Source organism: Balaenoptera ricei, chromosome 6, assembly GCF_028023285.1.
Source record: "Balaenoptera ricei isolate mBalRic1 chromosome 6, mBalRic1.hap2, whole genome shotgun sequence".
NCBI classification, from domain to species: Eukaryota; Metazoa; Chordata; class Mammalia; order Artiodactyla; family Balaenopteridae; genus Balaenoptera; species Balaenoptera ricei.
In genome coordinates this window covers 116,006,211-116,030,737 of record NC_082644.1, presented here as the reverse complement: position 1 = coordinate 116,030,737, position 24,527 = coordinate 116,006,211, and the positions used below count along the sequence as shown (strand labels likewise).

Here is a 24,527-nt window from a genome sequence, read left to right as displayed (position 1 = left end):
ATTTATATGAATAACACTATGGTAAACAGCTTTGTGCCCAAAACAATTTCTTTCTTTTAAAATATATTCTCAGACGTGGAATTATCAGATGAAGGCATATCAAAAAATGTTAAGACTCTAAAAATGATATTAACATTCATTATGTTAATTACAATAACAACACTAGTAATAATTATACGTCATCTTAACACTTTAGCCTCACAGAGTCAGAACACTCAGGGATCCAAATGAAGAACTGTTCTTTATTGATTATATACTTGGAAATGTCCTAAAAACCTCAGCCTCTGTGACCTAAGCAGCTAGCTAAACAGAAAAGGAAGAAAAGGCAAGTCAATATGAGACAGAGAAAAGGCCTGAGAATCTTTGTTAGCCTATGGTAGTAAAATGGTGTTTGTACCCCTACTCTCGGCAGCCAGTCAAGCAGCATTGGTATCTTTTCAGAAAAGGAATCACTGAGGTACCAAGAAAAGTGGAGATTTAGAAAACTTCAACAGCTAGGCTATAAGACACACTGCATTTCAGCAAAGAGAAGTGGGGAATGCATAATGCCTATTTTAGGAATAAAATAGGAATTAATTTTAGGAATAATAAAAGGTGTTTACTTCCTATTTCAAAGAGAAGGGTATTTTTGGTAATGTAAACTACACAAAGAACCACAGAATCCATTCAAGAGCACACCACTTACCAGTTCTCTCAGAGCTGACCTTCCAAGCAAAATTGTCCACAGTTCTCTACTACTCCTAAAAAATGACAGAAAGCAGAGGTAATCTTGCTCTTTCGGAAAAAAATATATATATATTTTAGAATTAATGAAACACAGTAATTAATGAATTACAGTACATCTTCTATGCTAAGAAGATGCCTCAATTTAGTATTTCTAGCTCCTCCCTTCTCATTAAAATGTAGTGACCAATAAGGAACAAAAATCCAGAAAAAGACTAATCTATTTCAGGACCCCCATCACCTTCAGAAAATTTTCTAAATACATGACATAATGCACTTTCTCAATCCAGTACTAACAGTCATTATGAATGGCACTACGTTCATTCAATCATTAATGAAGTCCCACTAGGTACCACATGCAGTGCTAAATACAGGAGATTAAAAAACACACGTGAGGAGTGGGACCAGGTCTTGGTGTCAAAATGGCGGCCTCCAGGACAGCACACACCGATGAGTATCCCCAGTACCTCCACCACCAGTGTCCTTGACCCCACAGTGAGCCGAAGCTGCCCCCCACACCGCGCCTCCCCAGAAGGCCCTCCAAGACCATCAACTCATCACTCAACAACAGGCATCTCTGGGGAATACGGATAGAGAGATGGAAAAAACAGTGGCTGTTCAAGGGCTTATCATATACATCTTATCAGAACCTACTTCAGATTTATATTAACTTAATTCCAGCAAGATTCCAAAAGTGAGTCCTTTAATGAATGTACATCACAGCAAGAGGAAGCAAAAAAGGAAAAAAGAAGGAACAGAGTGAACTGGTGAATCCATCTCCCAGAACAGGCTTTGTCTTCTCTCTAGCCATGGAGCCATGGAAGCAACTTCTGCTTCCGACATTACAAAGAATTTTCATATATCCTTTGCACAGATTCACCAATTATTATTTGTTTTATTATTTTCTTTCTCCCTCTTTGTGTGTGTGTGTATAACTGTATTATATATACCACACAAAAATGCTCATATTTGTGTACCTGTACACACACATATTTTTCCAAAACTATACAAAATTGTATTAGAGATATCATATTCCTTTATCCCTAGACACTTCAGTGTGTCTTTCCTAAAAGCAAGGACAACTTCATACATAGTACAACAACGGAAATCAAGAAATTTAACATTGATACCAAAAAAAAAACCCACACACACATGAGATATAGTCCCTGCCCTCAGTGAGCTCTTCAAATATACTCCCAACCATGTGCTAACCCCAGTTCCTTCCCTCATCCATGGAAACATGTTTTGTGGGGTTTTTTTTAATCTAGAATTAAATTTCAAAATGTAACCATTAAGAAATTCTCTCAAGAAAGGATTATGGGGAATTCCCTGGTGGCGCAGTGGTTAAAAATCCGCCTGCCAATGCAGGAGACACGGGTTTGAGCCCCGGGCCAGGAAGATCCCACATGCCGCAGAGCAACTAAGCCCGTGCGCCATAACTACTGAGCCTGCACTCTAGAGCCCGTGAGCCACAACTACTGAGCCCGCGTGCCACAACTACTGAAGCCTGTGCGCCTAGAGCCCGTGCTCCGCAACAAAGAGAAGCCATCGTAATGAGAAGCCCACGCACCGCAATGAAGAGTAGCCCCCTCTCGCCACAACTAGAGAAAGCCCATGTGCAGCAACAAAGACCCAATGCAGCCATAAATAAATAAATAAAAGTAACAATTTTTTTTTTAAGTCATAAAAAAAAGAAATGATTATAAAAAGCATAGGGATTATATTTTGGGAGATCCTAAATAAGCCCTAGAATAGTAACCTGAAATAACACTGCTTAGAAAGCCTATTTTCAGAGACGATGAAAAGGTCCTAAAAAAATATACTAGACAGTTAACAAGAAGAATGCAAGTTATATTAACTATGAGGATAAATTGAAAAATCTTTTCCCCATTAAGACAGTAACACAAAGCACTAGCCCTATCTATTTAAAAATGTTCAGGATTTTCCCATCAAAAGAGGATTAAAGACACCTAAAAATTATAAATCTTTCCCAAAGGTTAATGCTTTTAAGAAAACAACTTCGGGGCTTCCCTGGTGGCGCAGCGGTTGAGAATCTGCCTGCTAATGCAGGGGACACGGGTTCAAGCCATGGTCTGGGAAGATCCCACATGCCGCGGAGCAACTAGGCCCGTGAGCCACAATTACTGAGCCTGCGCGTCTGGAGCCTGTGCTCCGCAACAAGAGAGGCCGCGATAATGAGAGGCCCGCGCACCGCGATGAAGAGTGGCCCCCACTTGCCGCAACTAGAGAAGGCCCTCGCACAGAAACGAAGACCTAACATAGCAATCAATCAATGAATGAATCAATAAATAAATCTTTAAAAAAAAAAGAAAAAAAGAAGTGAGATTGCTGCATCATATGTAGTTCTAATTTTGATATCTGAGGACCTCCATTCTATTTCCCATAGTGGCTGTTCAAATTTACGTTCTACCAACAGTGTACAAGTGTTCCCTTGTAGGTCAAGGATTTTTTTTTAATAAATTTATTTATTTATTAAAAAAAAAAAGAAAAAATGTTCTAAGAGTGTTTCTCAAAATGTAGTTGGTCCTCAGCCCAAACAGCAAAATCAGCTGGAAACAACATAGCAACACTGCAGAATCCTGGTCATCACCCAGAGCTACTATTTCTCAGAGGTTGGGCATGGGAAATCTACATTTTAAAATGAGTACTCAAATGAATTCCTAAATTACCACTGCTCTAGGGCATCAGCTTGTCTCAGAGGAGCAGGTAAAAGACCTGGTCAGTATAGATCTTCTTTGCTTTTTTTTTTTTTTTTGGCTGCTTTGGGTCTTTGCTGCTGCACGTAGGCTTTCTCCAGTTGTGGAAAGCGGGCTTCTCATTGCTGTGGCTTCTCTTGTTGCGGAGCATGGACTCTAGGCACGTGGGCTTCAGTAGTTGCAGCACGTGGGCTCAGTAGTTGAGGCACGCGGGCCCTAGAGCGCAGGCTCAGTAGTTGTGGCGCGCAGGCTCAGTAGCTGTGGCGCATGGGCTTAGTTGCTCTGCGGCATATGAGATCTTCCCAGACCAGGGCTCGAACTCGTGTCCCCTGCATTGGCAGGTGGATTCTTAACCACTGCGCCACCAGGGAAGTCCCGATCTTCTTTGCCTTTTACGTTTGATATAGTGGCTTGTTTTTTTTTTTTTTTTTTGGCGGGGAGGAGTGGGGAGAAAAAGATTCTGCTACAGAACAAAACTGGAGATAGATCACTGCCCTAGAGAAATACAGTAATTTTTACACTTACTACTTAAAAGACGTTAGCTATTTCTTTAGAAATTAAGACTCTCATTTGCAAAACTAAGTTATATTATGGTCTTTTTGTTATAAGGTGTCAAAAACAATGTTTATTGAGAATGAGTTTGATAACAAGATTAGCCAACATTTATTGAGCAGTTATGTAAGGCACTGTGCTAAGTAAGTCTTTAATGCTTTGTCTTACTGAATATTTCAACTTACTTATGAAGCAAATACTATTATTATCCCCATTATCTCATCAGGAAACTAAGGTTTCAGAGTGGTTAAGTAACTTCTGTTAGACCACAAAGCTAATTTATAATAGAGCCAGGGCTTGAACCCAGGTTTGCAGGACTCCAGAGTTTAATCATTACATTACACTGCCTCAAGCTGCACCCAAGAATTTCATGCTGCAAGCAGGCAAAGACTGAGGCGAAGCCTTCTGTCCTACAGTGGCAGACCATTCCCTAACACAGCGGCTGGCACACAGGAGAGGCTCAAAATATACATGCTAATGAGCAAATATTAAAGAATAAGAATGATATGAGTCCCTTTTAGACCTGCAACCTACCTGAAACAGAAAAGCTAGAAATAACAAATGTTTATACGTAGAAGTGCCAAGAGAAGGCAGAATAAAGGAGAAAACAGTGGTTTATCAGGAAGGGAATCCTTGTGGAAATGAATGTTACTGAATCCTCAATTCCTACACATTTATGGTCTAGGAATAATGGGGATCCAAATAAATCTAAGACCTTCACAATACTCATAAGCTTAGTGTTGGGAATGATAAAGGATGTTAAACATACCTTATGCAATCAGCAAAAAAGTAGAAAGTACCAAAGGGCATGATCCTAATAATTAGACACTACAAAGGAAAATAACCATAGAGGACAGAAAAGAGTCAGAAAAGAGAGAGATCACTGGGTACTGATCCAGGGATCAATGAAAGACTTCACCTCAAATTGAGATCTGGAGGTTTGAGCAGGTGATTTTCAAGACCCAACAGACATGGTTGGAATTGTGATGTCTAATTCAAGCCTCAGAGTAACATCTTCCATATGTACTTCCAAGAAATGAAATAAGTGCTACAGTGTCTGTCATTTGTTTGCAGACACTGTAAATAAATAAATTTGAGCTAAGTGTTTTGGGAAGAAACTAAGGCAAAGAAATTCAATAACTTGCCTCAAAGGTGAGGTTAAAAAAATTTATTGACTTGCAGTCCAATGGTCTAGCAGACAACACGGAATTCCATTCCTAAAAGAGCTGAAGTTAATGAAACTGGAAATTATCTTCCTTAGAGAGATCCATGTGGTTGGAAACCTTTGGATGAAAGCAACTAGGAGATTAGAATTAACAGTCTCTACAATTGAGTCCTTTCGATAGAAAGCCCGAGACACAGTCAAACTACTCTGAGATAGTTCTTTTAAGAAACACAGTTATAATATTCCACACGGAAATAATGAATATAAGCAGCCACTGCTCGTGGACGCTCTGACTCCACAGATGAGGCACATCTCTCCTGCATGAACTGAGGTTTAAGCTAAGCAGCAAGCTTTTCAAACCACGGGGTTTTTGTTTCTTTGTTTTTTAAGCACACATTAACTGAAGAACACAACAGATACCCCAAAATGCCAAAATTCAAACTGACTTCCCGTCAAACCCTCAGTGATCCTCCCCAAACCCTGAGTGATTTAAGAGTATTACTGCATTTTTGACTAGTGCCAACTCACATTAACATACATGCTTCACAGCCACCTCAATACTGCTCTGAAAACGATTCTCATTCGGAGAAACAGACGCATATGGTAAGGTGGCCTGTCTGTGGTCATCTGCAAATCAGCAGGCACCAGGAATAGAATTTAAGTTTCTTCTTAGTTCAGACCTCTAGGCGTTTCAAACAGAAGGCTGCTGTTCAGTATAATCCCAATCATTATAGCATGCCTTCCAACACAAATAGAAAGGAAAGGGGAAAAAAAAGAAAAGAAAAAAAGATCGCTCCTAAAACAAGCTATGAGCAAAGCAGTGCCTAGAAATCCTACTGTCATTTCTTCCACCTTCAGGTATGAGTTTGGTAGGTTCTCCAGGATGCAGAGAGCATCTTTCAGGCAAACTAACAGCTTTCCTTCCCTCGTCCTCTTTCATTAAGAACGCGCCTTGCCCTGCAGGAGCTAAACTTTACCCAAGCTCCACAATGGCTGTAAGATAAGCCTAAGAAAAGGAGAGCACAGCGACCACAGTGCTGCCCGACAGAAGAGCTGACACGAAACAGCAGAGGAAGAAAAAGCAAAAAGGTCCTCACAAGGTTCGGAAGTAGTTCCATGGAAATTCCGAAGAAGAAAACCTCACGAGAGCAGAGAGATGAAGGAAGTGGCAAACGGAATAAACATTTACTGAGAGCCTATTACATGCTCTTCTGGGTGTTGAGGCTACAGCAGTGAACAAGACAAAAAAGCGAGGAACCACTGCTGGCACAGGGAACAAGAAGTGACAGGGACGGTTAGGCGGGAGGGTGGAAAGGAAAAACACTTCAAGCTGTTAAGTGCGAGATGGAAGTGTGGCGATCCGGTTAAAGCTTCGGAGTCGGACACGCAGCCCGTTCGGAGCCGGGTTTGTGAGTCATCTGTAAATTAAAAGGTGCCTCCCGGAGTTGTGGGAGTTCAAGAAGATAACACGGAGAAAAGAAAGCGCGTCGCCAGTGTCTGGCGCTAGTGCGCCTGTACGCTAGCAAGAACTGTCTCTTTCTTTTTAATATTTTCTCTTCCCGTCCCCAAAACCCAGTACAGTGCCTGGGATGTCCGCTGACGGAATCAATGCATGAGAAAACGACTAGACGGATGAATGAAAGGCTGAGCGACGAAAGAGGGCAGAAACTGCCAGGAGGTGGCTCGGCGACGCCCGAAACAGACCTCCCAACGAGAGCACAGGGGGTAACCTGGAGAGCGCCGCCGGGCCGGGCACAGGAGGCTGCAGCGGGGCCCGGGTAGGGGCTCCCCCGGGCGACCGCGAAGCGCAGAGTCTCGCCTCGAGGGAGCGTCACGCCGCACAGGAAGCGCGGTAGGGGGGAGGGGGGCGCCGAGGGACTCTCCGAGGGGAGAGGGGAGGAAGGGAAAGGGACCGGGTAGGGAGACAGGAGGCCGGAGTCCAGGAGAGTCGTGAGGCACCGGCCCCCCTCTTGGAGAAGTCACCTCAGACCCCCGCGCGCGGGGACCGTTTGGCTGTAACCGCCTCCCGTCCCGGAGCCCGTCCACCTAGCCGGCCTTCGCCCAGCCACTGCTGCCACATCTAGCCCCCAACTGCCGCCCCGCTTCCGCTCGGCTTCGACCCCGCGCCTCACAGTCACGCCCGCCGACTCGGCCCGCTCCGCACCTCACACACGGACCGCCGGCGGCCGCCGCCATCTTCGCGCGCGCGCGCCCCAGCCCCGCCCCCAGACGCCACGCCCACGTGATCACTCGCCTCCAGGGCGTGGACGGGGCTTTTCGTCACGTGACGGCGGGGCGGGGCCAACATGGCGATTCCCAGAGAGGTGAGGAACTCCGGGCGAGGGCGGCCGAGGCTGTGAGGGAGGCGGCCGAGGGGCGACGTCTACGCCATAGGTGTGAGGCGGTGGAGGGTAGCCCGACGCCAGCTCCCAGGCGTCAGAGAGTGGCCTACAGTGGAGCTTCCTTTCTCGCAGCTGGAGAACGGAGAGAGGAGGTGCTGGCTGGGCGAAGCTACCGCTCTCTGCCAGGCGGGGATTAAAGGGCCCAGAGTCCAGGGCGTTCCTAGTCACCCCAGTTTCCCCGGAGTCTCAGATCCAAAGACATGACCCGAGAGTGCGCTTCCCCGGCCCCCGGGCCTGGGGCTCCGCTGAGCGGTTCGGTGCTGGCGGAGGCGGCAGTGGTGTTCGTAGTGGTGCTGAGCATCCACGCAGCCGTGTGGGATCGATACTCGTGGTGCGCCGTGGCCCTCGCGGTGCAGGCCTTCTACGTCCAATACAAGTGGGACCGGCTGCTACAGCAGGGAAGCGCTGTCTTCCAGTTTCGAATGTCCGCCAACAGTGGCCTACTGCCCGCCTCGGTGGTCATGCCTTTGCTCGGGCTGGTTATGAAGGAGCGCTGCCAGGCTGCGGGGAACCCATACTTCGAGCGGTTTGGAATTGTGGTGGCGGCCACTGGCATGGCAGTGGCCCTCTTCTCATCAGTATTGGCACTGGGCATCACTCGCCCGGTGCCCACCAACACCTGTGTCATCTCGGGCTTGGCTGGAGGTGTCATCATTTACATCATGAAGCACTCGCTGAGTGTAGGCGAGGTGATCGAGGTCCTGGAGGTCCTGCTGATCTTCGTCTACCTCAACATGATCCTGCTGTATCTGCTGCCCCGCTGCTTCACCCCTGGAGAGGCTCTGCTGGTATTGGGTGGCATCAGCTTCATGCTCAACCAGCTCATCAAGCGCTCTCTGACTGTGGTGGAAAGCCAGGGGGACCCCTTGGACTTCTTCCTGCTGGTAGTGGTGGTAGGGATGGTGCTCATGGGCATCTTCTTCAGCACCCTCTTTGTTTTCATGGACTCAGGCACCTGGGCCTCTTCCATCTTCTTCCACCTCATGACCTGTGTACTGGGGCTTGGCGTGGTCCTGCCCTGGCTGCACCGGCTCATCCGCAGGAACCCCCTGCTGTGGCTTTTTCAATTCCTCTTCCAGACAGAGACCCGAATCTACCTCCTAGCCTACTGGTCTCTGCTGGCCACCTTAGCCTGCCTGGTGGTGCTATACCAGAATGCCAAGCGGTCATCTTCCGAGTCCAAGAAGCACCAGGCCCCCACCATTGCTCGGAAGTATTTCCACTTCATTGTGGTAGCCACCTACACCCCAGGTATCATCTTGGACCGGCCACTGCTCTACGTGGCTGCCACCGTTTGTCTGGCGGTCTTCATCTTCCTAGAGTATGTGCGCTACTTCCGCATCAAGCCCCTGGGCCACACTCTACGAAGCCTCCTGTCCCTCTTCCTGGATGAACGAGACAGTGGACCGCTCATCCTGACCCACATCTACCTGCTCCTAGGCATGTCTCTTCCCATTTGGTTAGTCCCCAGACCCTGCACACAGAAGGGTAGCCTAGGGGGAGCCAGGGCCCTAGTCCCCTATGCAGGAGTCCTGGCCGTCGGTGTGGGCGACACTGTGGCCTCCATATTCGGCAGCACCATGGGGGAGATTCGCTGGCCTGGAACTAAAAAGACTTTTGAGGGGACCATGACATCTATATTTGCCCAGATCATTTCTGTAGCTCTGATCTTAATCTTCGACAGTGGAGTGGACTTAAACTACAGTTATGCTTGGATTTTGGGGTGCATCAGCACCGTGTCCCTCCTAGAAGCATACACTACGCAGATAGACAATCTCCTTTTGCCTCTCTACCTGCTGATACTGCTGATGGCCTAGCTGCTGTGCAGCAGCGATGAAGGAAACGGGGACGTGGGGAAGACAAATGGTCCCCACAGCAGCCAGCCACTTGGGCTTGAAGAGCCAGGGGGGGAGAAGCAGATTTTTCAGTTGATTCAGATTTAAAATAAAAATCAAAGCACTCCCGGTTTTAGTTTTGCTGATATTTTAAAAAGCAAAAAGGCTTAAAGTGTAGTGCAGCAGCTCAAGAAGCTTGAGTGGGCCATAGGGCCCCCCCTCACCTTGCAGTCCTCGGGGGGGCCGGAGTGGATACTGGAGGCCATAGGGCAGAGTGGTTAACACTTCAGGTTCTGGTGTCAGACTCATCTGGTCAGAATCCTTGGCTGAACCACTTCTTAACTGTGTGAGTTGCTTAATCACTGGGCCTCAATTCTCATGTCTGCAAGATGGGAATAATAAGAGCCTGCACCTCACAGGGTGTCGTGAGGTTCTGGCAAAGTGACGTGTGTGAGATGACCAGCCCAGAGCCCGCACTTAAGTGCGAAAGTGTCACATAAGTGAGGGAAAGTGTCATTGTTACCCAAGGCCAGTCCTCATCTCAGCAAAAAGCCAGGCAAACCAAAGGGTTATATAGGTTGTCCTTGGAGACCAGAGTGACCCTACTCCCCTGGCTTCATTCAGAGGAGAGTACAAGAGGAAAATAGCCAAGGGCATGTGGTTTCTCCCATTTGGGCTAGGAAGAGCTGAGGGGGAGAGATGGGATCTGTTTGTTGCATCCCTGGAAGGGCTGGAGGAAGAAGATCCGTCCTGGGCTGACTACCTGTTTCAGCCAACCCCACCCTGCCTCAAGGCCTCTGCTGCCTGGCTGAGTGGCGCTGATGAAGGACAGGCTGGACAGCACAGGGTCCTTGTCAAGGGGTCCCTCCTGAGACCTCTCACCCTCCAGTCATGTCCACACCTGTGTTGGTCTCTTCTCTTGGCGAGCAATTAGAGGCAAGGTCTGGTGAAGTTTACTGAGAGTTCAGAATCGCTCTTCCAGGGCGGGGGGAGGGGGCGGTGCCTGCTCCAGCCTTGCTCTCTGTGAGGGCGGAGTCCAGCTCTCCCTGGTTCCCCACCGCATCCCCCAGTGCCAGCACAGCCTGGCACATAGCAGGACCTCGGCAGACCTTCGCTGAATGGATGAACATTTCCCGTCAGTGAGAAGATAGCACAGCAGGTTTCTCAAGGCTGGACCAGGTTCTCCCCACTTCCCACCAGCCTGACAGGGAGGGGCCTAGGCAGGAAGAGGTGAGAACTTTGGCCCACCAAGGCCGGAAGCCAGGAGCCCAGCTCTGGGAGCTTGCTTCTGCCTGAGCATCACTGCCAAGCCCTTTCACTCAGAGGAGAGTATTCAGACATTCCTTTTGGGCTCAAAGGAGCCTTAACAAACCCTTCCCTTGGCTCAGGCTCCCCACGACTGCTCGCTGAAGGAGGCAACACCATGTTAGGGTGTAGCGTATATGAGTGCTGGCTTTGCCCCACTGACTCCCTGGGTGGTTTGTTCCCATACAGAGTGGGGGCTGGAAATCAAGGTCATAAAATCATAAGGCCGCTGAGGCCAGGCAGGTAATGCAACGAAGGAGGACAGGGAAGGGAAGCGGAGAGCACACGCGCCTGTAAGAAGGCAGCTCCAGCCAGCGGTCACGTAGGCTAGACCACAGGCCCCGGGCTGTTGACCTGCTCATTCAAAGAAGCTTAGAAGCCTGAATTGTTATGTGAAATCTCCCAATTTTAAAATGTTTTGGGTTTTTTGTTTGTTTGTTTTTAAAATGCCGAGGCAAAACAATTCTGCATTGTGAAATCGGCTGGTGGCCCCCAGTTTACAACCTCTGAGCAGACCCCCGCCAGGCAGGTTTCAGATTTGGTATTTGTTCCTGCAGCTCTGGGTGCCTGCCAAGCATGTCCAAACAGGAGGGACCTGTGGAGGCCCTCGTCCGGCCCCTTGATGGTGCAGGTGGCCAAATGGGCCCAGAGAGAAGGGCCTGGCCTGAGGCCGGAAATCGAGTTGGTCACAGAGCCAGGACCAAAATCTCAGACTGCTCTACGTGGCCGCCACCGTATGTCCTCCCCAGGAAAGGAGAACTGGGAGCATAGAGGTTAGAAGCATAGGCTCTGGATCCAGCTGACCTCGCCAAACACCTGAACAGCTGTGGGACTTGGGCAGGTCACTTAACCTTCCCATGTGTCAGCTCCATCGTCTGTAAACAGCACCTACCTGAAAGGGGTGAGGATCCAGTGATAAAGCACAGGAAGCTCTTGGCACCATGAATGCCCACTAAATGTCACTTACTGTTATTAACATCGTGCATACCTCACCAGGCAGGGCTGGGCTACCTGGGATGATTTTCAGCAGGGTTCTCATCTTGAGAGGAAGGCTGCTTGGGAAAGAAGGATCAAGATGCTGCATTTGGAAGTCTTTTTTATTCAGTGTCTCCCACCGTAATGACCAAGAGTTCCATGTGAGAGGGGAGACGAGTGAGAAGCCGGCAGAGAAGCAGCCAGAACCCTTTCATGGCTGTGAGGCTGCCTCTTGGGGGAGGTTGTGTTGGGGTAGGGACAGACAGAGACAGATCTCAGGGAAGGCACCCAGCCCAGCCTCCTGCTCCTGCCTGCCTGTCTGCACAGACACCAGCAGAAGGAAAGCCCTGGAGGAGAGATGCGAATTCCCCGTTGCAGCTGGGCGGTGGGGTGAGGCGCTGGCGTTGGTGGCCCACAGCTTCTCCCGAGAGGGGGTGGCGTCCCTGCCCTCAGAGGGCCTTTAGGTGTACAGTGGGGGAAAGGGCAGCTCAGCTGTCGGCTGGAGCCTGCAGAGGATGGGGAGAGGACCTCGAGGTGCCAGTAGCACTGCTCCCAGCCTCCAGGACCTCTTCGGGAGCTGTCTGGGGCCCACACACACCCTGCCACCTACCAGTTATCTGGGCTCCAGACGGTGCCAGCAGCCTCCATGAGGTGGAAAGTATAGGCCTGGCGTGAGCAGTTGGAGAGATTCTGCTCACTTTTGTGCACCACTTCTCCATGGATTAGGATGAGGGCCCCTGGCAGGGACACAGCGGGTCAAGAGCGCCCTCGAGGCAGGAAGGGACATGGTGGGCGCCCCCTCCCTCAAGCGGTGTCGTGGGCTATTCATCCCCATTCCCATCCCTGGACGCTCAGGGGCCTGGAGTCTGCCCCAGCGTCGGAGGCTGTGCTGTTGGACAGGGGTTCCCCTGGGGTCAAGTCCCTGCCGCTGTGGCCCGTGCCCTTGGCAAGCCTCAGCAAGGGCATCCACCTTTATGGCATTTGCAGAACCAGACAGAAGCTCTCTGTCCCGTGCCAGCCAGCTGGGGCCTCAGCCAGGAACGCAGAGTTGGGGCTCAGTTTCCCTGTTCTAAAAGGAAGGGTGTGCTGACAGCCAGGATTTGTGAGCACTTGTGGTGCACCATCTTACATATGGCATCTCACTGGCTTCCCTACTTTATGTTTGGGGAAACTGAGGCTCAGAGAGGTTCAGTCATTTGCTCACAGAGACAGCCGGGAAGTAGCAGGGTCTGGATTCCAGCCTGATCTGGGAGACCCTGCTGTCAACCACACAGCTTTCAGACCTCCCAGTGCCCACCCAGCCCTACCTTCCCTCATGCTGTGACTTCCCAGCCCTCAGGTGAGCTGGGTGGTCAGAGCAAGCACAGACCCCCCAGGCATGGCCTCCATGCCCTCCTCCCCGCCTTCTGCACACCCCCTACCTCTCCGCACCGGTGTGGACACAAAGAGGCTGTTATCCCGGGCTGGCTCAGTCCCAAGGAAGCTGGTGCCAGGCGCCGAGCCAGCAGGGGCCCGGACCATCCTTCTCGACACTCCACCTGCGGGCCAAGGTGGGGCCTTTAGTCTCTCTTTATTCGGGATCCCTCCCCTGTGGGGGGTGGGGACGAGTGGGCAGGGAGAGGCAGGTGGCCTCACCTGTGTGGGAGCCAGGGATGAACCAGAGGCAGCCATTCTCCAGCATGGCGTCTTCCAGAGCAATCCACACGCCCAGCACCCGGCCCAGGGGCTCCGTATACAGGAAGGAGGCGTCCTGGTGAGGGGAGACTGCAGCAGGCCCGCCTGGGCATGAGGAGCCTGGCCTCACCTCACCTTGGCCTCGTTTCTACTCACTCCGTGGTCCTCCCAGGGCCCTCCACGCCCAGCCTTCCCATGAGCAGTTAGAATCTCACTGCTTCCTGGCCCGGAGACTCTGGGCAAGAGATTTCACCTCTCAAGCTTCAATTTCCTAAACCATAAAGCAGCCACAACGATAACCTAACCTCACGAGGTTGCTGGAGGATTCTGAGACAGTGTATGAAAAGTGCTTAGTACAGAGCCTGACGTTGTAATCGCTGCCTGAAAAGCAGCTGCTATTGTTTAATTCCAGCCAGGTAACTCAAGCTGCCGTCCTTAACCAGCGAGAGCACCTCCAGCCACCAGATGGTCCAGTGTAAGCCACCAGTGGTCTAAGACTTGGAAGTTGGGTGTGAAGCAGGAAACGGACCCAGCATCCACATTGTAAACATCCCCTGCGTGATGCTGGGGCCCAGGCAGGATGGAGAACCGCTGAACAGAGGACCTTAGTCTGTTAACAACAAGAGGGTCCTAGTCTTGCCTCATCCCTTCCTGGGGAACTGTGTGCTTTCTGAACACCAAAGTTTAAGTCAGACTTTGACAATGCAGACAGTGTCCAGATGAAGGTGTCCTAATGGTGGGGGCCCCAAAACATTTGGAGGAGGAATGGCTGAAGGAGCTGGGGGTGCTGGACTGAGCAGAGAAGGCTCAGGGAGAGGATGGTCATCCCTTCAGGAAACTGTCCTCAGGCTGGATGGTGGGGAGGAGGGAGCCTCACAAGGGGAATGACTTGAGCTCATGTCAGGAAAGGAAGAGCTGCCTGTAGGGGTGGTGAGCCCTCTGTCACTGGAGGTATTTGAGAGAAGTGGATCATCACCCATGAGGGAGGCTGGAAGGGGTATCTGTGTATCCAGGGGTTTTGTAATCAGATCAGCAGTTTCTATGCTTAATCAGTACTCCAGCGAACTTGGTAAAATACAGATTCCCAGGCCCTTGCCACCCTCCTGACTCAAGATCTCAGGGAATGGGGCCCAGGAATCTGTATTTTTAACCAGCAAGGAGTCGCTGCCAGGTTTGGGAACCACTGGGTCAAGGGCTCCAGGACACCCCCCTCCACCCCTCCACCCCACCCCACCCCCCGGCATCCACTCTTTCAGGAAGCAGCAGAAGATGGCTTCTCCTCCGCTGGCCCAGGCTCTTGTCTATGGACGTCTTGGCAGGCGCCTTCCCTCCCTCTGGAGACCTGACAACCACTAAAGTCCCAGATCTCCCGCCGGGGCCTTCGCTGGCCCCCCAGCCTGCTCTTGGCTCACCTTCGCCGCCCAAGTGAGGTTGCTGCAGGAGAGAGGAGGGGCTGGGTGAGGCCAGGGAGAGCGGGGAGGGGCGGGGGCTGCTCTGAGTCCTCCGAGTGGGATGCTCTTCCCCCCGCCACAGGTGTTTATCTGCAAGGCTCCCACGTCAGCACCCAGCTATCGAGCACCTACTATGTGCCAGGCCCAGGAGGGCTGCAAAGAGAAAAGCCACCCTGCCTGGCAGGGAGCTCCCAGTCTGAGCACACACGTCCCTAACAAGAACACAAGGCAGAAGTGAGGGGAAGCGGGAGAGGCTGGCGCCCAGGCCAGCGATTAAGCCTCTGGGCTCCAGGATCAGAGATGTGTCCTCTCTTCCCAAGGGCGTTGGAAGGCTTCTTGGAGGAGGTGGCACTGGGCTGGGCCTTGAAAGCTGGGAGCAGAGCATTTCAATAGCCAACAAAGGGAGAAGGCAGCCCCGGGATCCCCTTTCCTTCCACGGCACCCTAACTGAGCCCCAACTCAGTGCCAGGCACCCTAACCAGAGGAGACCGGTTTTCACGTTCTCCCGCCAACTTAATAATACTTCCTCAGGGAGGCAGCTTGCGGCCCTTGAAAGGAAGGGCTTGGTATGAGCACTGTGCCCATTTTGCAGAGGGTAAACGGAGGCCTGGGGAGGACGGGGAGCTCACCTTAAAGATATACATGCTCTGCACCACCACGGGCATCTGGAGGCCCAGACTTCTGGCCAAAGCCTGGAAGGGGCAGAGGTCACATGGCCAGCCCACCCACATTCACATATGGCCCACCGGCCCACCCTCACCAACACCTCTGCTCACCTGCACCTTGGGGGAGTGTGTGACACACCTGAAGACAGGGTCATGGGCGTGCAGAGCTGCGGGACAGAGGTGGGCTGAAGAGCCAGTCCCCAGTCCCCATGCGTCCCTCCCACGCCTAGGCCTGGGCACCCAGGGTCAGGCCTCACTTTGATATTCTCACCTATTTTCTGTGTATTAAGTTTTCTGCTTGTTTATAACCGAGAAATGGGCCCCACAGATGCCTTCACCTGACCTATGACCTTATTCTTGACCTTCTAGCCCTGACTGGCCGCCCTTCAGAGGACCAAAGACTCCAAGGGACCCATCACTTGGTAGCAATTTTGGTACTGCCGCTTGCTCTGTCGGACTCTGAGCACCGATTTCTCTCCTTTAAGCCTTAGTTTCCTCCTGTGTACAATGGGATCAGCCCTGCCTCCTGGGCTGCCATAGGACTCCATGGGCTAACGCGTGTGCAAGCACAGCCCAGGACCAGGCACAGAACAGTCACTCTTCTCATTATTTACTACTGTTGTTATTACAAAAAGTGAGGGTTGAACGTATTTAATGCCACTGAATTGTATACTTCAAAATGGTTACGATGGTAAATTTTCTATTATATGTATTTTACCACAATTTGTAAAAAAAACCCAAAGCTACCATGATATAACTTCATGTTTAAAAATCAGTCTACAAGATAAATTGTAAGGGTTTTTTTTGGTTTTTTTTCTTGCCACATCACGCGGCTTGTGGGATTTTAGTTTCCTGACCAGGGATCGAACTCGGGCCCTCGGCAGTGAGAGCACGGGGTCTTAACCACTGGACTGCCAGGGAACTCCCTACAAAATAACTATAATGCATGATCCTGAAAAAAAAAAAAAAAAGAGGGTTTCCTAGCTTGGTTTAGGGGTCTTGGAACAGGGACCTTGTCAACATGTTTGGTGTTCCTTAAGAAGCCTTCAGGGAGCAATGGGACCCAGAATCCCCACATGCCTGGCGCCTGAATCATCCCCAGGCCAGGCAGTAGAGAGTTGAGGAGCCCGCACACACCCATCTGCATGGGGGAGGGGCTCAAATGGACCCCTCTTCCCAGTGCTGCAGTGGCAGTGTCATGTGATTAGCATCATAAGATGCAGGAGAGCAGGGCCCAAGAAGGACCCTGCACCCAGAAATGCCATTTGTTGGGCTACTACCTTAACGTGTGCTTTGGGGGAAGGCCCCCAAACTCTTCAGACCTCAGTTTCTCTCCAGCCCCTGCTTACCATGGCCAATTTTGTTGATGGATTTCTCCGGAGGGACCAGGAAATTTCCTGTGGCACAAGGGACAGGTCAAGCTGGAAGGACTGGAGTCCAGCCACCCCCACCTCTAGGGCCCCAGTTCCAAACCTTTCTCATCAAAGACGCCTTTCTCAAAGAAGAATCGAATCTTGTCGCCGCTGCTTAAGAAATAGTCTGTGCTGCCCTGTGGAGAGGGGACATCAGAGGGGCTGAGAGATCATCACGGGGTCACAGGTGGGCCTGGCAGAGAGGGAAGATGATTCAGATGCTTCCCACCCCACAGAGCTGCAGACGCCTCTGGTGCTTCTCAAACTCGTCCACTGTGGCACAGCCGGTGAACAGGAACCCCAAGGACCTGGAAGCACAGCCGGAAGCTACAAGCATGGAATTTCTTAGAAACCTCTAAATAAATCACATGACTCATACTCCATAATGGCATGAAACACAGGTACTAGATCAAACACGCCTGGTTCCCAGGGAGCCTTGGGCCACTTGTTTTGCCTCTCAATGCCTCAGTTTCCTCATCTGTAAAAGGGGAATAATAATAGAACTGACCTCCCTGGATTGTTGGAGGCTTCAGGTTCAGGTAGAGGCTGAATCTTATAGAAGTTGAGAACACAGACCCTGGAGCTAGAATACCTGGGTTCAAATCCCAGCTCTGCCACTAACTAGCTGTAATCACAACCACATTACTGAACCTCTCCAGGCTTAGTTTCCTCATAAAATATGGAGGCTATTAATGGCACCTATCTCATAGGGTGTTGTAGGGATTATGAGTCAGTATATATAAGGTATATAAGAACAGTCCTTGGAATGTGGTGTCATGTGAATATCTGCTTTTATTATTATTATTACTACTGCTGCTAAATAGAAAACACCCAGCAAGGACATGGCTAAATGCTCGATAAATATAAGCTATTACTAATCTTTTTCTTTTTTCTTAATAACATCTCCTTGTTAATTTTATTGATTTTTTTTTTTTGACCACACCCTGTGGCTTCTGGGATCTCAGTTCCCTGACCAGGGATCAAACCCGGGCCACAGCAATGACAGTGCCAAATCCTAACCGCTAGGCTACCAGGGAACTCCCTTCTTGTTAATTTTAATGTCATGTTTTAAATTTCTTAGCAGCATATGAAAATGATGCTTCAGGGACTTCCCTGGTGGTCCAGTGGTTGAGAATCCGCCTTCCAGGGCAGGGGACGCGGGTTCGATCCCTGGTTGGGGAACTAAGATCCCACATGCTGCAAGGCAACAAAGCCCACAGGCTCTAGAGCTCAAGTGCCACAACTAAGACCCGACGCAGCCAAACACATAAATAAATAAATATTTAATTTAAAAAAAAGAAGAAAATGATGCTCCAGGGAGATGCCCCATGTTTTCCTTGTGGCTTTAGCCACCCGTGATCACCATATATATCTTCCTTCATGGCGACATAAGTACAGTTTGAGTGTCACCGATGCCCCTACCTGGGTTCCCACATGACACAGCCCCAGCACTCCCTCAACTGCGCACATCTGCTGTCACAGTGCCTTGCGTGGCTCAACTCAGTGACCCGTCGGGCCCTTTCCACGCCCTTCCCACTGAAAACTAAAAGTTTTTTTTCAACATTCTTAACTCCTCTGCACTAGCAGGGAAACAAGTCTGGGAAGCATAACTGATCATAATAATAAAGACGGTGACGCTACACGCGTGTCAAAGATTTTTACTTAACTCAGTAATTCACAAGGGAACCAGCAACCTGTTGAAAGGAGAATTCCGAGAAATGCACAAATATAGGCAATAAGAAACGCTGAAATGAATTTACAAATCAATGCAAAACTGAATCTAGCCACAAGGGCAATAATTGCACCCTGCCGGGCCCAGTTCATACCCATTTCCATGGACGAGTATCATGCGAGTTATTATCAGTTCTATATAACTTACAGAGTTGTATAATAACTCAAAAACAATGAAAGGTGCTGGTAAGCTGGAACGGAGCACTACTAGACAGGACACTGCCAATATTTTTTTCTTTTAATACCCATTTCAGGGACTTCCCTGGTGGTGCGGTGGTTAAGAATCTGCCTGCCAATGCAGGGGACACGGGTTCGAGCCCTGGTCCAGGAAGATCCCACATGCCACGGAGCAACTAAGCCCGTGAGCCACAACTACTGAGCCTGCGCTCTAGAGCCCGCGTGCCTAGAGCCCGTGCTCCACAACAAGAGAAGCCACAGCAATGAGAAGCCTGTGCACCTCAACAAAGAGTAGCCCCCGCTTGCCGCAACTAGAGAAAGCCGGCGTGCGGCAACGAAGACCCAACGCAGCCAAAAATTAATTAATTAATTATTTTTTTAAAAAACCCGTTTCAACGTCTTTCACAATATCAGTTGTGAATATTGAGGGTTTACTGAATACCAGTGCAGCCAAATGAAACCGACTGTTTGGAGGAAAGTGTCATTCTGTAACCCTTTTTCTTTCTGAAGTCCCCATTCTATGGGTTGCAAGCCTTCTAGTCATTGTAATTCCCTTTATGCCCACCAGATGGCAGAAGCTCCTTGCCATGAGTAAGGGTGAGCCCCATTACTGAGCCTGGACCACAGCTTTGGCTTGGGGGCCCAGCCGCAGGCAGGCTCATAAATTCAGTCTATGAAGGGTTAAGAGAACTGTGTGGGAGAACCCTTGGGTCTCAACTTACCCATCTCAAGCTGTACTGAGTCCTAGTAGGTCACTGGGGGAAACAAGCAGAGTTCCTTGTCTCATTGGGGGATGACTTACCCAGGTGGGCCCATCAGAATCACTTGGCTCATGCTGGGTTGCTGGCCACAAAGAGGTCCTTTGTGGCAGGAAAACTTCTAAGGAAGTACAGCAGAGCAGTGACAGCATGCACTTGGTATCAGGCAGATCTGGGTTCAAATTCTGGCCCTATCAGTTACTAATTGTGTAGTTTGGGGCAAGTGAGCTGAGCCTCATTTACCCCACCTGTCTAATGGGGGCAATAATGCTGACCTCATGAATTCGTAGTAGGGAGTGAAGGAAATATGCATATAAGACACTTAGCCTGGAGCCCGGCCCACAGAAAGCTCGGGGCCTGATTCGTTATCAGCATGAGCCCATGGGCCTTGGGGTCCTACCTTTCCAGGCTGCTGCTCTGGCTGGGAACTGAGCCACCCATCAAAGACCAAATCTCATTCTCACCTGCTCCAGGCACCTACCTGGGCTCTCAGCTGCTCCTCCTCCTGGGTGGAAAATTCCGTGCGACAGTGGAGAGGGACATCCATCTCAGCCACTATCTCGCCAATCCTCCGTTGCATGGCCACACACTCGTCTGCAGACCAGAATCCTTCCAGCACCAGAAATCCATCCTCCTGAAACTGCAGGCAGGAAGGAGACTCAGGCTTCTCCCTGCCCTCAAACGCTCTTGATGAGGACTGATTTGACCCTTCCCCAAACCGGAAGCCGTGTGGAGGCAGGACAAGACATCCTATTCATTGCTCTGCCTCCCTCCCTGGCGGTGGTGTCTAGCGCCCAGTGAAGAGCAATCAGTGTTGGCTGCTTGCATGAAGGCGAGTGGAAGGGGAGGTGTCCTCGCCCTAACCCTCCAGGGAATACGACCTCCTTCGTTTATCCGGCTAATATTGGCTGAGCATCTACCGTGCACCAGACATGGTTTTAGGAGCTGGAGATTCAGTCATGAGCAAGGCAGCCATGATGCTTGTCTCTCAGAACTTAGTCTAGGGAAGGAGACGGATATCATCAAACAAACCAGCACACAGGTGAACTTATCACACAAAGTGTGGTTTATCTACCTGAAATACAACACAGCTGATAGAAAAATATTTATTGGCATGGGAATGTGTTCCACACATATTGTGAGTTTAAAAAAAAAAAGCCAACTACAAATTAGTATCCTAATTTGTGAGAACCTGGGCAAGTGCTTTCCCCTCTCTGGCTCTCAGGTTATCTATCAGATGGGGAGCACAGTAGTGCCTCCTTTATGAAACATATAGCAAGCAAGCAAGCAATCGGCGACAGCTTTTGTGATATTGTGATGGACCTTTTATTTTATTTATTTAGCCCCCCAGTGCAGCTTGTGGAATCTAAGTTCCCCAACCAGGGATTGAACCCGTGCCCTCTGCAGTGGAAGCGCGGAGTCCTAACCACTGGACCGCCAGGGAAGTCCCCTGAAACTTTTAGAGATTCAAGGGCTGTATGCCAAAATATTGTCTCAGCACAGGAATCTATAGGTGGGTTTAAATTTTCTTTTTTGAGCTTTTCTGTATTTTTTTGCATTTTCCTCTTGCCATCAGGAACAAACAACAAGGGTCATGTTTTTAAAAAGTCTCCGTTGCTCTGATTCCCACGGGTTAGCCTTTTCGGGTCTGAACGCGCCCGCCGGGTGGTTGCCGGGCCACCCGCCCCGCGCTGGAGGTGGGTTGTGGGTGGGGTGGGATGGGTGGATCCGCCCCTCGTCGGCCCCGCCCCCTCATCGGCCCCGCCCCTTCCCAGACCCCCCACCCCCACCCCCACCCCCAGTTCACAGGATCCTGTGTTTTCTTCTGGTTTCTTCACGCAAGCATTCCCACCCCAGCCGCGGTGCGTTGGCCTGGATGGCCCCTGGCTGTGTGTGTAGAAGTTAGGGTCATGGCTGTGAACTGACCACTCTGGGCTTCAGTTTCCTCTTCTGAAAAACGTAAGGGGGTGGGTCGAGTTCCCCGGGACTACTCCAAGTCTGGAGGGGCCCCCCACATTTACCTGACCCTCGGGGTGCCCACCCATCAGGGCCCTACCTTCTGGAGCTGTGAGGGGCGCAGGTAGGCCATGAGGACCAGGCAGGGCGCACGGGTGGCTCTGCGGCTGTGCCTGAGGCTGGAGAGGAGAAAGGTCAGGAGGGGAGAGTGGCCAGAGCCTGGGAGGCCCAGGAGGATTTAACCCTTCCCTGCCCAGAGAAAACTGAATCCTGGCCTTCAGCTCCTCCCCGCCCCCATCCAGAGAAAACCCATTCCCGGCCCCCAACACACCCACCCCACCCCACCCCCTCTCACTTCTGTCCTTGGGTGGGGCCCCCCTTGTCTCTGCCCCACACCCTGGGTCCATCCCCCCAGCTAATCCAGGATTAGCCATTTCTGATCTCCTGCAAGATCTTTAACTGCCTCCTTCCAGTTTCTTTCCAGAAACCACTCCCGGCTGGCTGTTTCCAAGGTGCCCAGAAGTTGTGTCCTAGGAGTGTCTGGGCAGGCAGGAGGACACCCGAGTCCCTGCCCAGGTGCCACAACTAACTGTAACCTCCAACCCACATCTGCCCCTGGGTCGAGGCAGGGTTAGAAAGTGCCCAGGCCACCAGCAGCAGCATCTGGGTGGGATGGGATGCAAGGTGGGTCTGGGGGCACGCACGTCAGACAGACTCTGAGCAGCTCTGCAATCCAAAGGTGGAAGAGGGCTTCCGAGGATTGCCTGGGCCCCTGCCCCCCAAGCTCTGATCCCCTGAGACTCTCTAGGTCCTGAAAGGATTACAGATCTGTCTGCAGCTCAGAGGAAGGGAGAAGATAAGGGGGATCTTAGAAAGGGGAAGGGGCTAGAGCGGGGGCCTGGATCTTCAGAATGAGGGAGAGGGAAGCCATGGTTCCTGATCCCCACCCCCAGGCCCAAGATGTTGGTGTCTGAGGCCGGCTGGCACAGCGGAGGCCGGCGGTCAGCACACCCACCCTTCCAGCCAGCCCTGCTCAGCAGCTGACGGGGCCTTTCTGGCTGCTGCTTCTGAAACCCAGCCACTGGCCTTCCCTGAAATGACGCTTTCTGAATGGCGAAGGGACAGAGTGTCTCGGGAGCGAGCGTGGGGACACTGCTCAGCCCTCAGGAGCCTTGGCCCTAAGTCAAGTTGTGTTTTCTGGGCCACCGCACTGGAAGTATAGCTGCTTGGCCCCTGCTTCCCAAGAGCCGAGAGCCAGGGGAGGGGAGAGCCCCGGCAGGCTCCTGAGGCTGGAGGGTGAAGAGGTTCCCAGGGGACAGGGCGGGTGAGGAAGACAGGTGGAAGACACAACCCTTTGGGGAAATACAGCCAAGGTTCCGCTCACTCGAGGCAGGGAGCGTTCCCAGCTGTCCTGGCCCCTTCCCAACAGATCCAGAGAGACACCTGCCATGTGCCAGGAACACAGTGAGGGTCCAGTAGTGCTGGGCTAGCAACTCCTCGGGGAACCCCCATCCAAGGCTTACATCCACACCCGGGCCTTACTTTCCTCATCTGTGGTTTGGGGATAACAGAAGTACCTCCTGGGCACTTGGAAAGTGCCCACTGGCTGTTCACCGTATGTTAGCAGGAGCTGTTCTCAGTGGAATGTGAGGGTATTTTTACTTTACTTTTTGAACTTCCCCAAGTTTTCCAAACTGCTGTTATCATCAGAGAAAAGGCCACCAGTGTGGTTTTAAATGGAGTGAAGAGCTCTGAGTTGGGGGGAGGCGGGGGGACGGCTGGGCCTCCCACGATTTGTTCATTCATTCCACTCAGGCTTTGGGAAGTGGGTGGGCGGTGTTTCCACATTGCTGTTTTTTCCCAAAAGCTAACCAGCTCCAGATCCAGCGCTTGGGCCACCCCAAGCCTGAGGTGGGGCAGTGGGCACTGGTGGGGAGGTACCAGACCACACAGGAGAGGAAGACCTCTACTCTCGAGATAAAGGAGGGTGTTCTAGGGGGTTGCCAAGCCCAGCTGCTCGGCCTCCCCGTCAAAAATCCCACGACAGAGGCAGAAGAGGGAGGGACTCTTGACTCACTCCTGAGGTCACCTGGGGGGTCAAAGTCCCATGTAGGGAGGAAGGACAGACTCTGGCGTGTCCCAGAGGAGGTGCCCAAGCAGCAGGTAAGGACTCATTGTTAAGGCCAAGGTTGGACACAATGGCCTTTTTTCTTCACCAAATGACCCCTGCCCCAGGGCCCACGTTGGCCCAGCACAAGCCTTGCTGGGCCAGGAGGAAGACAGATCATTTATTGATTTCCAGGAGCCAGGCCCTCTGCTAAAAACTCCACCTACCAGCAAAATTATCACGAAGCTGAGTAAGCCCCAGAACAATCCTGTGAGGTCGCCAACACCATCCTGATTTTCTAAATGAGGAAACCGAGGGCCCACATCAAATAAATGGCAGAGCTAGAATCTGAAGACAACTCTGCCCATCTCCCCCAGCCTCTGCCCTTGACCCCAACACCTTCAGCACCTCCAGCCCAAAGGGGCTAGAAGCTGGGTCAGGCCTGCCCACGGTGACTCTCAGTCCTGCCTCTGCAGAGCCCTGGAGACTGGCTGTTGGAATTATAAGGGACGGATGAAAGCAGAGTGGAAGTGCCCACTGCACAGATGGGGATGTGGTGGGCACGGGAGGAAAGGGGCTTGCCCGGTTTGACGAAGGGGATGACTGAGCCGGGAAAAGGACCCGCGACTACTGGCTCCCATTCCAGCGCCCTTCCCTCCCTCCCATCGAAGCTCAGGAGGGCCCGAACCTTAGGCCTCAGCCAGCAGAGAACGTGCTGGCTGTGGGATCCTGGTGGGGCCCACACCGGATGTGTAACAGGGGCTGCGTCCAGCTCATGTCCGGTAGCTGCCTCCGAGGAGCTTCCGGTTTCACGGGGCAGGCAGAGGAGCAGAGTTCATTATCTTATAGGTGCCCGATAAATGGTCACTCCACAAACCAGTCCACGGGGCTGAGCGGGCCTCAGAGAGCTGAGGGAAGGGTC

The 24,527-nt window shown here is 51.4% G+C and overlaps 3 protein-coding genes across 5 annotated transcripts in view; 1 reads left to right on the top strand and 2 right to left on the bottom strand.

Annotated features, from left to right (window-relative positions):
* The window catches only part of NUP188 (nucleoporin 188), a 45,291-nt gene extending 37,925 nt beyond the window's left edge, over window positions 1-7,366 (bottom strand). The window contains exons 1-2 of the mRNA XM_059925792.1: window positions 7,322-7,366; window positions 686-740 (exon numbers count right to left, since the gene is read on the bottom strand). Of these exons, the coding sequence (XP_059781775.1) occupies window positions 686-740; window positions 7,322-7,353 (87 nt within the window). The 5' untranslated portion in view covers window positions 7,354-7,366. The remainder of the gene's footprint in view (window positions 1-685; window positions 741-7,321) is intronic.
* An 88-nt stretch (window positions 7,367-7,454) lies between these two features.
* DOLK (dolichol kinase) lies at window positions 7,455-9,525 on the top strand. Its single transcript, XM_059926588.1, has one exon. The coding sequence runs from the start codon at window positions 7,760-7,762 to the stop codon at window positions 9,374-9,376; it is 1,617 nt and encodes a 538-aa protein (XP_059782571.1). The 5' UTR covers window positions 7,455-7,759; the 3' UTR covers window positions 9,377-9,525.
* A 2,253-nt stretch (window positions 9,526-11,778) lies between these two features.
* On the bottom strand, window positions 11,779-21,733 carry PHYHD1 (phytanoyl-CoA dioxygenase domain containing 1). 3 transcript variants are annotated; one of them, XM_059925789.1, is made up of 11 exons: window positions 21,599-21,732; window positions 20,024-20,182; window positions 16,938-17,013; window positions 16,814-16,861; window positions 15,576-15,631; window positions 15,429-15,491; window positions 14,761-14,782; window positions 13,310-13,438; window positions 13,096-13,212; window positions 12,285-12,411; window positions 11,779-12,132 (listed from the first exon to the last, which is right to left on the bottom strand). In XM_059925789.1, the coding sequence occupies exons 1-11, from the start codon at window positions 21,629-21,631 to the stop codon at window positions 11,886-11,888; spliced, it is 1,077 nt and encodes a 358-aa protein (XP_059781772.1). In that variant the 5' UTR covers window positions 21,632-21,732; the 3' UTR covers window positions 11,779-11,885. The 3 variants fall into 3 exon arrangements, with proteins under 3 accessions (XP_059781772.1, XP_059781773.1, XP_059781774.1); XM_059925791.1 differs by having other exon boundaries at window positions 12,042-12,180; XM_059925790.1 differs by lacking the exon at window positions 16,814-16,861 and having other exon boundaries at window positions 21,599-21,733.
* Window positions 21,734-24,527: the final 2,794 nt, after the last annotated feature.

Bases quoted from the DNA above. Each gene is read 5' to 3' on its own strand.
- PHYHD1 (XM_059925789.1), bottom strand. From the start codon at position 21,631: ATGGCCTACCTGCGCCCCTCACAGCTCCAGAAG. The intron at 16,862-16,937 runs GTTTGGAACTGG...CTTGTGCCACAG, and splicing joins AGGCGTCTTTGATGAGAAAG to GAAATTTCCTGGTCCCTCCG. The intron at 13,439-14,760 runs GTGAGCCAAGAG...GGCCTGCTGCAG, and splicing joins ACCTCACTTGGGCGGCGAAG to TCTCCCCTCACCAGGACGCC.
- DOLK (XM_059926588.1), top strand. From the start codon at position 7,760: ATGACCCGAGAGTGCGCTTCCCCGGCCCCCGGGCCTGGGGCTCCGCTG.